We start from the raw sequence: 15,562 nt of genomic DNA on the forward strand, positions 1-15,562 counted from the left end.
ATCCCCCCACACAAGAATTATCCACTCCAATATGTTAACAGTGCTGAGGCTGACAACTCCTACACTCGTGGAATGAAAAGTGTAAAGTAATGAGTAAACAGATCATGTTTTTAGACCTGAAATTAAGGATTGCTCCCAGTGCCCTTTGAAAATCTCAATAAAGTCTCTAAAAAATGCAATATCCCTTTCTCTCCAAAATGCGAAATTTGTTTCTTGAGTACTATTTTCAAAGAACTCCTTAGGATGCGAGAACCATCAGAATTATTATTATATCAGGGGCACTGTGGTGCTTTGCACAGATCCCCTTCAGACATGACCTCCAGCTCATGGAGTGCTGCCAGCAGACAGCCCTCAGCTGAAGAGACGCTTCAGCCCAGTCAGGCCACCTTCCCAGGACAGCCCAGATCCTGTGACTGACATGTGAGGGGCTGTAAAGGCCCAGTCAGCTCACCCAAGCTTCACAAGTCCTTGTGGGGTTGACTGAGAATCAAGCATGAAGCCCAGTGCCTCCCTCAGCCTTGCTCCTCCCCTTCCACAGGAGGCAGCCATAACATCAATCCCTGCTCCGTAAATAAATCAATTCTCTCTCTAGTCTCCAGGAGACTGTGTTCCTATGACACCAGGAAACAATGGCTCCAGCTTCTAAAATGGATTTTGGAATACACATTTTTTAATATATATGTGCCAGGGCGGCTCAGTTGCTTGGGCGTCTGCCTTTGCCTCAGGTCAGGTCAGGATCTCCAGGTCCTGGGATTGAGCCCATCTGGGTCCTTGCTCAGTAGGGAGTCTGCTTCTCCTTCTCCCTCTGCTGCTCCCCCTGCTTGTGCACTCGCTCACTCTTTCTTTTTTCTTAATTTTTTTTTTAAGATTTATTTATGAGAGACATAGAGAGAGAGGCAGAGACACAGGCAGAGGGAGAAGCAGGTTCCATGCAGGGAGCCCGATGTGGGACTTGATCCTGGGACTCCAAGATCATGCCCTGGGCCAAAGGAAGGCTGTAAACCGCTGAGCCACCCAGGGATCCCCACACTCACTCTTTCTAATAAATAAATAAAATCTATTTTAGAAAGGGTTTTCAATGTATAAAGAAATATGCAAACTAATATCTAGTGACAGAAAGATTACTGCAGACTCATGTCTAGTGACAAAAGGCCTTTCTTTCAGTGGTTGTTTTGGGAACAGAGGGCAGAGTTCACCAACTGTCTCAGGGAAACTTGCAGCTACGTTCACTGTCTTGATCATGGTGATGGTTGCACAGGTGCATACCTATGTCAAAACTTTATTTATTTATTTATTTATTTATTTATTTATTTATTTATTTATTTATTTATTTTTTATTTATTTATAGTATACTTTAAATATTTGCAGTTTATTGTATGTCAGTTACACTTCAACAAAGCTCTTCCATAAAGAAAGAAAAAAGAAATTGTCAAAGCCTTAAAGAGTGTCTAAGAAATAAAGAAAAACTGTATAATCCCTACTAGAATTATTTTCATTTTCTTTAGTTTTGATCCATATGTTTACGTGTCTTATAAGGGTATAATGACAGCACATACTTGCTGTTCTCAGTGTGCAATGTTGTCACACTGGTATGTCCTGATGAACTGTGAGATGTTCAGCTAAATAAGTTATTATTTATATATCAAGTATGCCAGTTTGCCAAGGTTGATCTCTTCTAATAAAGCATAGTGTTTCCAAGATTAGAAGCATAATAATATCAACCTCACTCTCTTGCACTTCGGCATGATTTATTCAGGGGAAAAGCTAGCACACAGGGTTTCACACAGCCCTTGGTAAATCCTTAGGAAAATGTCAGGCCTTAAGAACCCAGATGTTCATCTCAGTTGCATCTTGGCAAATATTGTACCTTAAAACTGTGTCACATGTGTTGCTACGTGCCATTTCACAACTGACATTTTCCTTAAAGCAAAGTAAAATACACAAATGGTAATAAATCAGATAAACCAGTCTCCTTGGAATCCCCTTCCCTGTTCTGCTAGTACAAGTTCCCAAAGGCATTTTCCTACCTTTCTTACTTTTTCTTCCTTCCTGCCTGCCTTTCTTCCTGGGTAGATAAGATACTCAAATGGGTCAAAAATCAAAGTGTTAAATGTTACATCCAACAAAAACTATCTACCTTGCCCTCTCCCAGTCCACTGGCTTCCCTCCCCAAGAGCAACAAGTTTCACCAGTTTTTTTTGTCTCTCCATCCAGCTGATATCAGTATGCACATATGTGTATCTGTATACCACATACTTGGAAAGTATTGCAACCGTTAAAAACCACACACTTGGAAAGTACTGCAACCCTTAAAAAAAGACAGCAAATAACATGTACTGTTTTATATCTTGCCTTTCACTTATTAATATATACGGTATCATGGAATATTAATATTTAAAGAGCTTCTAAAGTTGAAAAATAGGGGATCCCTAGATGGCTCAGCAGTCTAGTGCCTGCCTTTGGCCCAGGGCGTGGTCCTGGAGTCCCGGGATCGAGTCCCACATTGGGCTCCCTGCGTGGAACCTGCTTCTCCCTCTGCCTATGTCTCTGCCTATGTCTCTCTCTCTCTCTCTCTCTCTCTGTGTCTCTCATGAATAAATAAATAAAATCTTTTTAAAAAATAAAGTTGAAAAATATTATAAATATTGGTGAATTGAATTAGCTTCACATCAATGAACATTTAGGTAGTTTCCAATCTTTTGCTATTATAAACAATGTAATAAATAACCCTATAGCACATCATATTGCATTAGGCAAACATGTTTATAATATAAATTCCTAAAAATGGAATTGCTAGGTCAAAGGGTATATTTGTAAAACAGAAAGATATTGCTAACCTGCTCTTCTTGTTAGAGGCTGTACCAATTTATACTCCCACCAGTTACATAAGACAATGATTTTCTACAAATTCCTGCCAAACGTCCTGAGTCATCAAACTTTTTGATCTCTGCCAATTTGATATATAAAAAGATATCATAGTGTAATCCTGACTCACGGTTTTTATAAGTATATACAAGCATAATTTTTTATGTTTCATATGTCCATTTCTGTGTATGTTCTGTTCATATCGTTGGCCCATTTCTCCACTGGGCTTCTTTTACTTTATTGATTTTGTAGCTCTTTCTACACTAGGTTAATTAGCTTTCTGACTGTAAAATGAACTCAAATATTTTTCCCAGTTATTTTCTGACTTACTGGAGTTTGCCAAAATTTTTAAATTTTATGTATTTGAATGTATAAACCTTATTTTAAGGTTTCTGCATTTAGTATCACAGCTAACAAAGTGGCCTCTATTCCCAGATTTTATTTTTTAAGATTTTATCTATTTATTTGGGAGAGTGACAGAGGGAGCAGAAGCAGGGGGAGGGGCAGAAGGAGAGAGACAAGCAGACTCTCTGCTGAGCAGGGAGCCCAATGCTGCTTGATCCCAAGACTCTGAGATAATGACCTGAGCTGAAATCAGACCCATAATCGACTGAGCTACCCAGGTACTCCTTCTACTCCCAGATTAAAAAAAAATATATATTTTCCCGTAAGTTCCTTGGGTATTTTAGTGGTTTCTTTCTTCAACATAAAATATTTGATCGGGCTAGACACGTTCCTTGTGTAAGGTGTTACATATGGGTCCAGTTACATTTTGTTTAAACCTCCCAGTTGTCCCAAAGCCATTTATCCAGCAATCCATATTTTACTTATTTGGAAAGGCAATTTACTTAAAATATTTGTAGTTCCCAATATTTAACGCCAAATTACATGACCAAAGCTCCAGGGAGGTTTCAAATATAGACATATCACTGACCATGAAAGATGAGGATTTGGCTTAGATATCCCACCCTGTCTCCACGCCTTCCAAAGTTTGATAACCACATCATATTTAGTTCCTTTACTAGTTATTTTTGCTACTATAAATAATTGGCTTATGTCATTATTTCTTGTGCCAACAACTCTAGTCAGTAGCTAGACATTCCTCTCAGCATATATAAAGAAATGTACATATTTTTTGTTGTTCTCACTTAGTATTACCCACAGGCCTAATCTAAATAATAATAATAGTGTAAGAAGGCAGGATGTAGAGACTCAGATCAACATTTTACCACGCTATGATTCTTAAAATCCATCAGCCCATACAGTATAAACAAATGATTAAATGAATAAATACAAACATAAATACATAAATGGAACAATTCTCCTTTCAAAATTTCAATTAATAAATGTAGAAGAAACAAGAGAAATAGAAAAACATCATTAGAACACCACAGTAATCATTGCTGCAGGCAAATTCTACCAATGAGTGATAAAATTGGTAGGCGAAAGTTTAAGAAGAAACAGGAAATTTTATAGCTTCAAAGTATCTCCCTCAGAATGCATCTAGGTTACCATAGTGGTTTCCACATATATCCACAAATTCTTTGATGTCTTTCCCTCCAAGAGATGTGTTTAAATCTACTCAACCAGTATCCCCACCTCCAGACTGGGCTGCACTTAATGACTCGTTCCAAAGAACAGAGGATGAAAAGGGGGAAACGATTTTTAGAGAGAACTTGACAGTTTTTTCCACTTTGCCCAAATGGTCAAAGTTAACATCATGAGTAACAAGTCATGCTAGGATCAGGAACCCCCGATACAATTCAAGCAGAAAGGTGTACTTTCAAAAAATCCAAATCCCAGCGTAGACAAGAAAAAACATCAAACCCAAGTTGAGGGACATTCTACAAAATATCTGACCAATACTTCTCAAAAGTGTCAAGGTCAAGAAACAAAATAAAAAGTCAAGAAATTTACACAGATAGGAGGAGACTAAAGAGACAAGAGAACTAAATGCTAAGCGGTACTCTGGAATGAATCCTGGAACCGAAAAAAGGACAATAGTGGAAAAACTGGTGAAATCTGAACAAAGCCCATCATCCAGTTAATAGTAATGCACCGATGTTAATTTCTTAGTGTTGATCATTATACCATGGTTATATAAGGTGTCCACAACTGGGAAAGCTGGATGAGAGGTATGTAGAAACTTGCTTTACTATCTTTACAACTCTTCTGTAAGTTTACAATTATTCCTAAATATTAAGGTTTTTAAAAATAAGTGATGACTTACTTTTAAAATATTATTATGGGGGCTAAATTGCTCTTGGATACTTTTAAATTAATATTACTAGAGAAATGCGTAATTTTTCAGTTTCAGTTATTGCAAAGCAATTAGTTCAATTTGCAAGTGGGTGAAAACAGCAGCCTCCTTTCATTTCATACTTCTATGTAAATGTTGATACTGTCTTTCTATTCTGTTGGCTTAGGGTTGTTTTTCTAATGAATACAAATGAGGAGTGGAATCTTTACGATGTGTTTTCCAATTCATAAAATTAGTAACATAATTTTAATAAAATTCAATGGAACTTTAAAAAATCATTTCCTTGCGGTATATATAATCCCGATGTAAGGCGATAGGACCTAGCTACAAACAGAAAAATGGAACACACCATTCCCCAGGATCCTTCCTTATCGTGGCCCGGGAGGGCTCCTCTCCTGCACTCACTCTCCGAGTAGGTACTGATTGTCCAACATGTTCCAGACTAAGCTCTGATGGGGGGTGGGGGGGTGTGGAGTGTAACTTGGACACTTCTTACTCTGCTCCGGCCCTAGAAAGTTCCTGCAACCGCCAAGTCACGCTAATAACTCACATCGATCAGCTACACAAGCCACTGTCACAAGGCTCTAGGCCGTGCGACCTAGGGGTTACCACCACGTAGGCCCACTCTTAAGCGAGAAGAGGAAGCAACCGAGGCCCGCGAGGCCGGCCCACGGAGCACAGCTGCGGGCGAGGCGGGAGGGAGACGGCGCTCGGGGCCCGGGGACGCTCCGAGGCCCCCGGCCCCCTCCGGCCCGCCCGCCCGCCGAGGCCTTTAGCCACACTCGGCCGGGGGCGGCCCTCCCGGCGCGGCTGCGCGGCTGCGCGGCTGCGCGGCGGGGGCGGGGGCGGGGGCGGTCCTCGGGGGCGGTCCTCCGGGGCGGTCCTCCCGGGCAGGCCGGGAAGCGGGCGGGATCGTTGCCCCCCTGGGGCGGGAGCCGGAGCCAGAGCGGGGACGGCTGCAGCATGGGGCCCCTGCCGCGGACCCTGGAGCTCTTCTACGACGTACTGTCCCCCTACTCCTGGCTGGGCTTCGAGGTGACTCCGGGGGCCCGCCCGGCCGGCGCGTGGGGGCGAGGGCGGAGGGAAGGGCGGGAGCGGGGCGCGGAGAAATTCCTGGCGCTGCCCGACGGGCCTCAGGACGCGCGGTGCAAAGCTAGGGGTGAAGGTTACTTTGTGTGTCTAAATGCGATACGGTCGCTGGCTCCAGGTCCAGCCGTTTCATCCTAAGGCAGTGGCTTCCCACAGTGGTCTGGAAGAACACGGGTAACTCCGGACAACCAAGGAGACATCCGTGGCACAGCCACCTCTCAGCCCTGCGACGTTAGTTTCTGGGGAGTGGAGTGCACAACAGGATGAAGCCGCCTACTGAGCAAAGATCCTGGGATCGATTTCTTGGGACAGAGCAAAGTTCATGGGATCATTTCTGGGAGTGGAGACATTTGCCATTTAAAACCAAATAGTTTAGGGTGCCCGCACAACCCTTACTCTTCTGCACTCAGAGCCTCCAGCTAATCAGTTGCCATTAACAGCCTGCCTTCTCCATCAGCCACTTTCAGTCTGTCCATCTTACACACTGGTTCCCCATCTCTACCTCTGCTCCTGCAGGTCCTGTGCCGGTACAAGAACATCTGGAACATCAACCTGCAGTTGCGCCCCAGCCTCATTGCAGGGATCATGAAAGACAGCGGTGTGAAGGCAGCGGCAGTTGGGACAGGGATTTGGGGGGGGGGGTGCGGAGGGAGGGTGGCTGCTCCCAACTGGGTCTTTATGTTGGCATGGACAACTAGTAATTTGCACTCTCCTGAAAACCGGGTAAGGGTCACCTCAAGCCTGGGACTCTTCAGTAGTCTTTCACGAGTGTGCCCAAATTTCCACTTACAGGAAACCAGCCGCCAGCTCTGCTTCCCCGCAAAGCCCAATACCTGATAAATGACATTAGACTCCTAGGACAGCATGTCCAGGTTCCCATGCAGTTCCCCAAGGATTTCTTCTCTGTGATCCTTGAAAAAGGTAAAGAGTGAGATACAGATGGGGTTATTAAGTGGAAGGCAGCAAAGCTGCAAATCATAGTGCCAGGAGGTTGGGACTGGCAACTAGTTCCATGAAATGGAACAAAGGTTGGGAAAACACAGGTCAGCACTGAGTGAGCAGAAGCTTGTGGGGACCTAAGGGGACAAAGAGCAGGACAAACCGGCTATGAGAAAATTTGGGTAGGAGACTGAGGGCAGTTGAGTTCGGGGGAAGTGAGAAGCAGGAAAGAGCCAGTCCTCCTTTGGAGACAAACTAGAAAAGCACTGCCTCTGAGTACCTCTGCCCCACAGGAAGTTTATCAGCCATGAGATTCCTCACTGCTGTGAACATGGAACACCCAGAGATGTTAGAGAAAGTGTCCAGGGAACTATGGATGCGTGTCTGGTCACGGGTAAGGACATAGCTCTGGGAACTACTTGGGAGACCCTGGATAATGGGAGGACCATCCCCTACGACCCAGAGTCTTGGTCCTACCTTCCCCTGTTGTTCACTGCCCTACCATCCTCCCTCCCCCATCTCACACCTCATCACCCCTTTCCTACTGAGTGTTCTCTTCTTCTCAGGATGAAGACATCACAGAACCTCAGAGCATCTTAGCTGTGAGTGTCCTGGCTCTGTCCCCGGTCCTCTCATAGGGAAGCTGAGAACAGCTGGTGTTCAGGAGCAGAGAAGACACAGTTTTCATATTAGGTGGAAGAGGTGATAGTTATTTGGGAAGAAAGGATGCTGTGTTTGAGGGGCCAAATTACTGAAAGGTTGGAATTCAGAGGACTTTCAAAGATTATCTTGTGTCCAAAAAAAAAAAAAAAAAAGATTATCTTGCGGTTGAAAGGGAAGTGCAGAACTCTACATGGGTAGATTTTATTTCATGAAAGAAGTCAGTGGGAGAGAGATGTTAAATGTTGGCACCCCCAGAATGGGGAAGGATGAAGCAGTGGCCCCAGTCACAGACCTCACCGATATATCCAGAGTAGAAAGCAGGAGACTTTACAGACAAGCTTTAAAAAGAAAAAAAAAAGAGAGAGAGAGAGATAACTCAAGCCAGAATGATACAGAAGCCAGAGTGGAAACAAATGAAAAAGCTCAAAACATTGAAATGTGTGCCAACCATAGATAAAGGTATAAAAAGTAAATTTTTCTTGAGGTTAAATCAGGAAATTCAAAACAATATTTTCCCTCCAGTTTACAAAACATAGTTGAGGCATATTCAAATTTAATACATAAGATAGCAGATCACAAAGAATGACCAATACGTTCCTCCAGTGTTTTTATTCCTGCAAAGTATTTGCATAGGCTTGCCTTTGCACTTATTAACTAACAATCATTTTCCATACAGTTGTAAACTCTTTGAAAGTACCATTCTCAGTGGGCCTACTTTTGTTTACCTAACTGATCCTCTGTTGAACATTTGGTCTAGGACACAATTCTCTCTCATGAAGCCAAGTCAAAGACCGTGTCACAGCAGAATGCTCTGCATGACTTCATGTTTGCCTCTCCAGCTTGAGGTCAGGTTGCACTGGTTCTCAACCTTGGCTGTATATTTTATCACCTGGAACACCTGGGCACTGCCTGTCAAAAATTCTGTTGTAATTGTTCCAGGGGATGACCTGTGTGGGATTTTTAAAGCTCCCTCAGGAGATTCTAGTATTCAGCCAAAATTGAGAACCACTAGTCCCAAATGATACCAACACACCCCAAACTGAAACTTTTATTCTTGTGAGGCCCCACAGGCAGCTAGCTATATCCCTGTGCCCTGCTCAAAAGTCCTCAGGAAATGATACGAGAATTATAGCCCAGCCCTTGATTCAAAAGAGCACAAGATACTCAGGAACTCTGAGAAGTAGAAAGGCAAGAGCCCAGACTTAATGTCAGGGGACTTGGATTCTAACATTGGCTCTGCCACTAATGAGTTCTATGATGCTAACCAAGTCATGGACAGCAGTCCCCTTCCTAGTTAATAAAAAGGTGGGAAAGCTGGTTTCTAAGATGCCCACTGGCTTTAAAGTTTTGCACTTGTTCTTTCCACCAATCACAAGATTTTTGAAGGGGGGAAAAAAACAGCCCTTCTTAGCAAAGATAGACCTTTGTGGGTGGGTTAAGGCCTTACTAGGAAAATGGGAGCAGAGAAGAAAGACTAGAGTTTCTCCTGAGATCCCTACCCCCACTAAAGCAGACAAAGCTGTGTTCCCTTCCGTATCCCCCCTCAGGCTGCAGAGAAGGCTGGCATGTCTACAGAACAAGCCCAGGGACTTCTGGAAAAGATTGTAACACCAAAGGTGAAAAACAAGCTCAAGGAGAACACTGAGGCAGCCTGCAAATATGGGGTAAGCAACTCTTGCTGTGGGTCTCCAACCCCACTGCTGAAGATAGGCTGAGAATCTACTGGGTCCCCATGCTCCTGTTCTAAATGTTGCTCCCAACGTGAGTCCACCCAGTTGTCCCAGACAACCCTCATCCTCTCCCTTCCTATCCCAGAGTCCAAGGAAAGGAAGAAGGGAGCCAGATGGTGACAAGGAAAGACACGTATCTGAGAGTTAGAAAACTCTCTAGAGCTGTGGAGGCTCTTAGCAGACCCCTCTTAGGCTGCTCTGCTTCTATGACCTCAGACAAGTATTGACTCTTAGCCTTCAGTCCCAGACTAATAAATAACTGCTCTATCACCTTACTCCCTACATTCTAACTGCTTTCTCCAGGCCTTTGGGCTGCCAGTCACTGTGGCCCATCTGGATGGCCAAACCCACATGCTATTTGGCTCTGATCGGATGGAGTTGCTGGCACACCTGCTGGGTAAGCCACAGGTTCATGGTGAGCTGCCCTTGACCCTAGCCCCATCCCCATTTATCAGTTGACCGAAGGACAGATCCAGAACAAAACATGTTCTATGCATTTCCAGTAATGGAGCCTCATACACAGAGGTTCCTGGGGGCTGAATGGGGAGAGGCCAGTTTCACCCCCATAGAAAAGAAGGGAACCAAGCAGAGCTCTTCCTAGAAAACCCCTGGGGGCTTGTGGGGTCAGCCTCTGACATGTAATTTTTTCCATCTAGGAGAGAAGTGGATGGGCCCGGTGCCTCCAGCTATAAATCCCAAACTTTAAGGATAGCCAGGGAAAGCCTATAGGGATGAAAGCAGACCATCTGCTGCTTACCCTTCTTCCACCGTTGTGACACATCTCTTGGGGCCTGATTTCTCTGATAGAGGATCCTCTGTGGCCCCGAGAGATGCCATGTAGGGGGCTTCCTGGTGCCCCAAATTCTGCTCTTCCTCAGAATAAACATAATATTTCTGGGTCTGTGTCCTCCCTGGTGTTTGTGTGCTATCTCTGCAGTCACCTGTCTACTCTAGGTTGTTTGCAAATACCTCCTTCCATACCATGTGCCACGCTGCCCACTTCAGGGCAGCTTTATGGAGGGAGCAGGAAAGAACCCCTCTTCAGGGATGGAAAACTGAATCAGATGGATTTTGCAACTAACCAGTTTGGCACCTCAGCCATGGTTACTGATATGGGGCTGGGATCAAAGGTAGCCAGAGCTTGGCTGAGGTTCTGCCCAGATATTTGAACCACCTCCAACTATACTGACTAGCAGAACCAGGGCAAGGTGGCAACACAGGGAGACAGGCTAGAGTTGCCAAGGGCTGGGAAGTTGCTCATCTGCATGGTTCTCTCCCTTTAATTACAAAGCAGATCCTGAAAAAAAAAAAAAAAAAAAAAAAAACCCAGGGCCTCTCTCTCCAGCCTAGTATAACCCCTGTTCCTTTCCACACAAACCTACAGCTTTCCCACTCCTGCAATTATTTATCTAAAGGCTCTACTGTGTATGTGCCCGCTGTGCAATAATCAGAAAACTTGTGTCTTAGTAGTCTTTGGACTTCTTTGAGGATACTCTTTGTCCAGAAACAGAAACCATACTTTGACATCTGTTGGGAAGCAGTTGTGTATCCTTTGATGGTTCAGTGGCTCCAGAGGTGTTAAAAGAGGATTCCTTGAGGCCCTCCCCTGCCTCCCTGCCCCAGCTCTTTCCGATCTCAGCTCTTTGCCCCCATTTCCCCTCCATCACTCGCTGTTTTCCTCCTCTCCCCACCCATCATTCCAGCATACTCCAGGGTTTCCAGTCATCCCTACTAGGCTTATCTGCTAACTAATGCCAGAAGTACATAACCAAATACTCCCTCTTTCAAAGAAGATTTCATGATGTGTAGCTAATCTGAATTTAAAATACAGGAAAATGGGGGCACCTGGGTGGCTCAGTGGTTGAATGTCTGCCTTTGGCTCAGGTCGTGAACCCGGGGTCCTGGAATCGAGTCTCACGTCAGGCTCCCCACAGGAAGCATGCTTCTGCCTCTGCCTATGTCTCTACCTTTCTCTGTGTCTCTCATGAATAAATAAATAAAATCTTTTTAAAAATATATGGGAACATGTCTAATAGTTTACATAAGAGCAAATTAAAATGTTACTTCTCATATATTCAAGTTATATATTCAAGTATATAGAAATTCTCATATATGCTGAGAGCACGGTGGTGAAGGCAAAGTTTTATGAATAAAGATGCCTTCTCATGGGATCCCTGGGTGGCGCAGCGGTTTGGCGCCTGCCTTTGGCCCAGGGCGCGATCCTGGAGACCCGGGATCGAATCCCACGTCGGGCTCCCGGTGCATGGAGCCTGCTTCTCCCTCTGCCTGTGTCTCTGCCTCTCTCTCTCTCTCTATGTGACTATCATAAATAAATAAAATAAAAAAAAATCTTTAAAAGATGCCTTCTCAGTATTATTTGTGATATCATCTAACTTACATATGTAACAATAGGGGGATACTTGAATAAGTTATGGTACATCCAGGATGTAATGTTTCATAGCCATCAAAATTTTTATATATGTATAGTAATATAATAGAAGAATTATCTATATATATAAAAGATTTACTTATTTATTTATTAGAGGAGAAAGCACAAGCAAGAGAGGCAGAGAAAGAATCCTCACCGAGCAGACTCCTCACCAAGTGGGGAGCCCAACACAAGGGGCTTGATCTCATGACCCTGAGATCATGAACCAAGCCGAAACCAAGAGTCGGACCCTCAACCGACTGTACCACCCAGGCAGAAATGCTTAAGATATAATAATATTAGTCAGAAAAAAAATGAAACTATATATAGTACAATCTCATTTATATCTTGATGTATAAAAACTCATTACAGAGGACATTAATTTATTAATCCTGGAATAAAATATGCCAAGATGTTTCCATTTCCCTTGTGTACTTTTTGAAATGAGCATTTATTCTGACAAAAAAAAAATTATTTAAATGAGAAAATAAAACAATTTGTAGATTCGTATTAGGGCACAATTGTGCATCCTTCCCATTTTTTAAGAGCTTTTTATTATTTTTGTTTATCCATGAAACACTCGGACAGAGAGACAGAGACACAGGCAGAGGGAGAAGCAGATTCCATGCAGGGAGCCCAATGCGGGACTCGATCTCGGGACCTCGGGATCACACCCTGAGCCAAAGGCGGACACTCAACCCCTGAGCCACCCGGGCATCCCCTTCCCATTGTTTTTGAAACATTATTGGCTGCTTACCTTAATCCTAAATCCTATGCCACGCTAATGTGACATAATGTTGTATTGTAGATGTCTATTTCCTAGCTCTGCCCAGTCTTCCTTCAAAGAGTCTAACATCCTCCTTTCCTAATCTGATGGCAAATTTAATTCTGGAGGAGTGAGACAATTTCTAGACTAAACCTTACAAACACGATCTAGATTATGATGTCTGAACTTCTGCCAAAGAGAATCCAATAGTCAAGGTTCTCCAAAGAAACAAACAAGAGTGTATTTATAGATATATACAAAAAGAGATCTATTATCAGGGATTAGCTCACATGATTATGGAGGTGGAGAAGTCCCACAATCTGCCGTCTGCAAACTGGAGGCCCAGGAAAGTGGGCTAGTGGTGCAGTTCCAACCCAGAATCCAAAAGTCTGAGGACCAGGAGTACCTGTGTCTGAGGGCAACAGAACATGGATGTCTCAGTTCAAGCAGAGAGAGCCAAGTTTGCCCTTCCTTCACTTCTTTGGTTCCATTCAGGCCCTCATAGATTGGATGATGTCCTCCCACACTAGTGAGGGCCACCTTCTTTACTCTTCTGGAAACCACCCTCACAGACACATCCAGAAATGTTTTGTCAGCTCTCTGGGTGTTCCTTAGCTCAGTCAAGTTGACATGAAATTAACCATCATAATAAGAAAGGGGGAAGTCCCCAAATGCAGCTGTGATTTTTAAATAAACACTTCTTTTAACCCAAAGAGTTTCACACTTATTATTAGTTTCTCCCTCTCCTCCCCTTCTGCTCAACAGTTGCAATGTAATGAAAAATTTGCAGTTATGTCAATACTTGGAGTTCAGTTCCAGAAAGAAATTGGTTTATTTCTTGCACTATAATTCAAATTCCAAGTTTACCAAATAACGTGCTTCTAAAACAAACTTCTTAAGTAAAATTTCTAGAATTATATTTTTTTTTTACAGACCTAAAACACGAGTACTAATTAACAACAAAAAAGCATCACAGGAATGTGGTAAAACAAAAAGAAAAAAAACCCAGCAAACTATCAAGTGAAAAGTCTCCCCTTTGTCATTTCCATGCCTACTCTCTGGTTTTTTGTGTGTGCAACCAGAAAAGTCCATATTTTTTAACCCACGAATGTCAGAATTCAGAGGGACTCAATATACCCTGCATCTAGTTTCCCCAATGGTAACATATTGCATAACTACAGCACTATGACACAAGCAGGGAATTGAAGTTGATGCAGTCCATCAACCCTATTCAGATTCCACTGGTTTTTCATGCACTCATTTGTGTGTCTGTATTTAGTTCTAAACAATTGAACTGTATGTGTGGCCACCATCAGTCAAGATACAAAACATTTCTAGCATAAGGGGTCCTCATGTTCTGTTTCAGCCACCTTCTGCCCTCCCCACTTCCCTAAGTCCTGGCAATGACTAATCTGTTCTTCATATAGTTTTGTCATTTCAAGAGTGCTATCTAAATGGAATCAGATTTATTTTCACTCAGCAAATTCCCTTGAAACCCTCACAAGGTGTTGTGTGTCTCAGTGGTTTGTCCTTTTTATTACTGAGTAGTATTCCATGGTAGGGATATGCCACGGTTTGTTTAACCTGTTGAAGGACACTTAGGTTGTTTCCAGTTTGGGGCTATTACAAACAAACCTGCTGTGAATATTCTTGTACAGGTTTTCGGATGCATACAAATTTTCATTTTGGGGGGTAAATGTCCAGGAGTACAACTGCTGGATCATATGGCAAGTAGATGTTTAGTTGTATTAGAAAACCAGTACGGTTTTCCTGAGTGGCCAAACCATCTTAACCTTCCCACCAGAAGTGCATGAGCGATCCAGTTTTTCTGCCTCCTCACCAGCATTTGGTGTTATTCCTCTTTTATTTTTTTAAATTTTAGCCATTCTGATAGGTGTGTCGTGCTATCTCATCGTGATTTTAATTTGCATTTCCCTAAGGGCTAATGAACAGCTTTTTGTGTGCTTCTTTGCCATCTATACATCCTCTTCAATGAAATATCTGTTCATGCCTTTTGCCCATTTCCTAACTAGACTGTTTTTGAAATGTCCATATTGCCCATAAACAATTAATTAAATTTGTCTTTAATTGTTTATAAGTAGGATCCGCACCCAGTGTGGATCCCAATGCAGAGCTCAAACTCAGGACCCTGAGATCAAGACCTGAGCAGAGATCAAGAGTCAGACGCTTAACTAACTGAGCCACACAGGCACTCCTTTTTTGTTTTTTAAGTAGGCTCCATGCCCAATGTGGGGCCCAAACTCAATGACCCTGAGAATCACATGCTCTATTGACTGAGTCATCCAGGTGCCCCCTCAATAGTATATTTTAAAAGAATGTACAAACTGGAAGAACACATTTTGAGACAACTGGGGGAAGATAACATGGATTGAATATTAGGTGATCCCAAGGAATTAATATTAATTTCATTAAGTGTGATAATGGCAGGGTGGCTGTGTACAGATAAATTCTCATCAGTCAGAACTGCATTCTGAAACATTTAGGGTAGAAGTGACATGCTGCCTTTTAAAAAGCAGGGAAGGTGGAAAAAGTAGATAAAACATAATAGTTGAAGCTGAGTGATGAGTACACAAAGAGCTTGTTATACTGTCCTTTCCTCTTTTACATGTGTTGGGATATTTCCATAATAAAAGTGTCTTGAAAATGTCCTGAGGAGGGTAACTGGGGGCTCAGTTGGTACAGCATACAACTCTTGATTTCAGGGTCAGGAGTTTGAGCTCCACGTTGGACGTAGAGATTACTTTAAAAAAAAAAAAAAATGATCCCTTGATCCTCCCTCAATTACCTCTCCACCTTTCCCA

The 15,562-nt window shown here is 43.1% G+C and overlaps 1 protein-coding gene across 1 annotated transcript; it reads left to right on the plus strand.

Moving 5' to 3' along the window:
* The first annotated feature begins 5,969 nt into the window (after positions 1-5,969).
* GSTK1 (glutathione S-transferase kappa 1) lies at positions 5,970-10,445 on the plus strand. The gene is made up of 8 exons (XM_072777534.1): positions 5,970-6,160; positions 6,731-6,812; positions 7,007-7,135; positions 7,447-7,547; positions 7,720-7,755; positions 9,364-9,480; positions 9,850-9,943; positions 10,203-10,445. The coding sequence occupies exons 1-8, from the start codon at positions 6,089-6,091 to the stop codon at positions 10,250-10,252; spliced, it is 681 nt and encodes a 226-aa protein (XP_072633635.1). The 5' UTR covers positions 5,970-6,088; the 3' UTR covers positions 10,253-10,445.
* Positions 10,446-15,562: the final 5,117 nt, after the last annotated feature.

The sequence above is a fragment of the Canis lupus genome, chromosome 15 (assembly GCF_048164855.1).
Source record: "Canis lupus baileyi chromosome 15, mCanLup2.hap1, whole genome shotgun sequence".
NCBI lineage: Eukaryota > Metazoa > Chordata > Mammalia > Carnivora > Canidae > Canis > Canis lupus.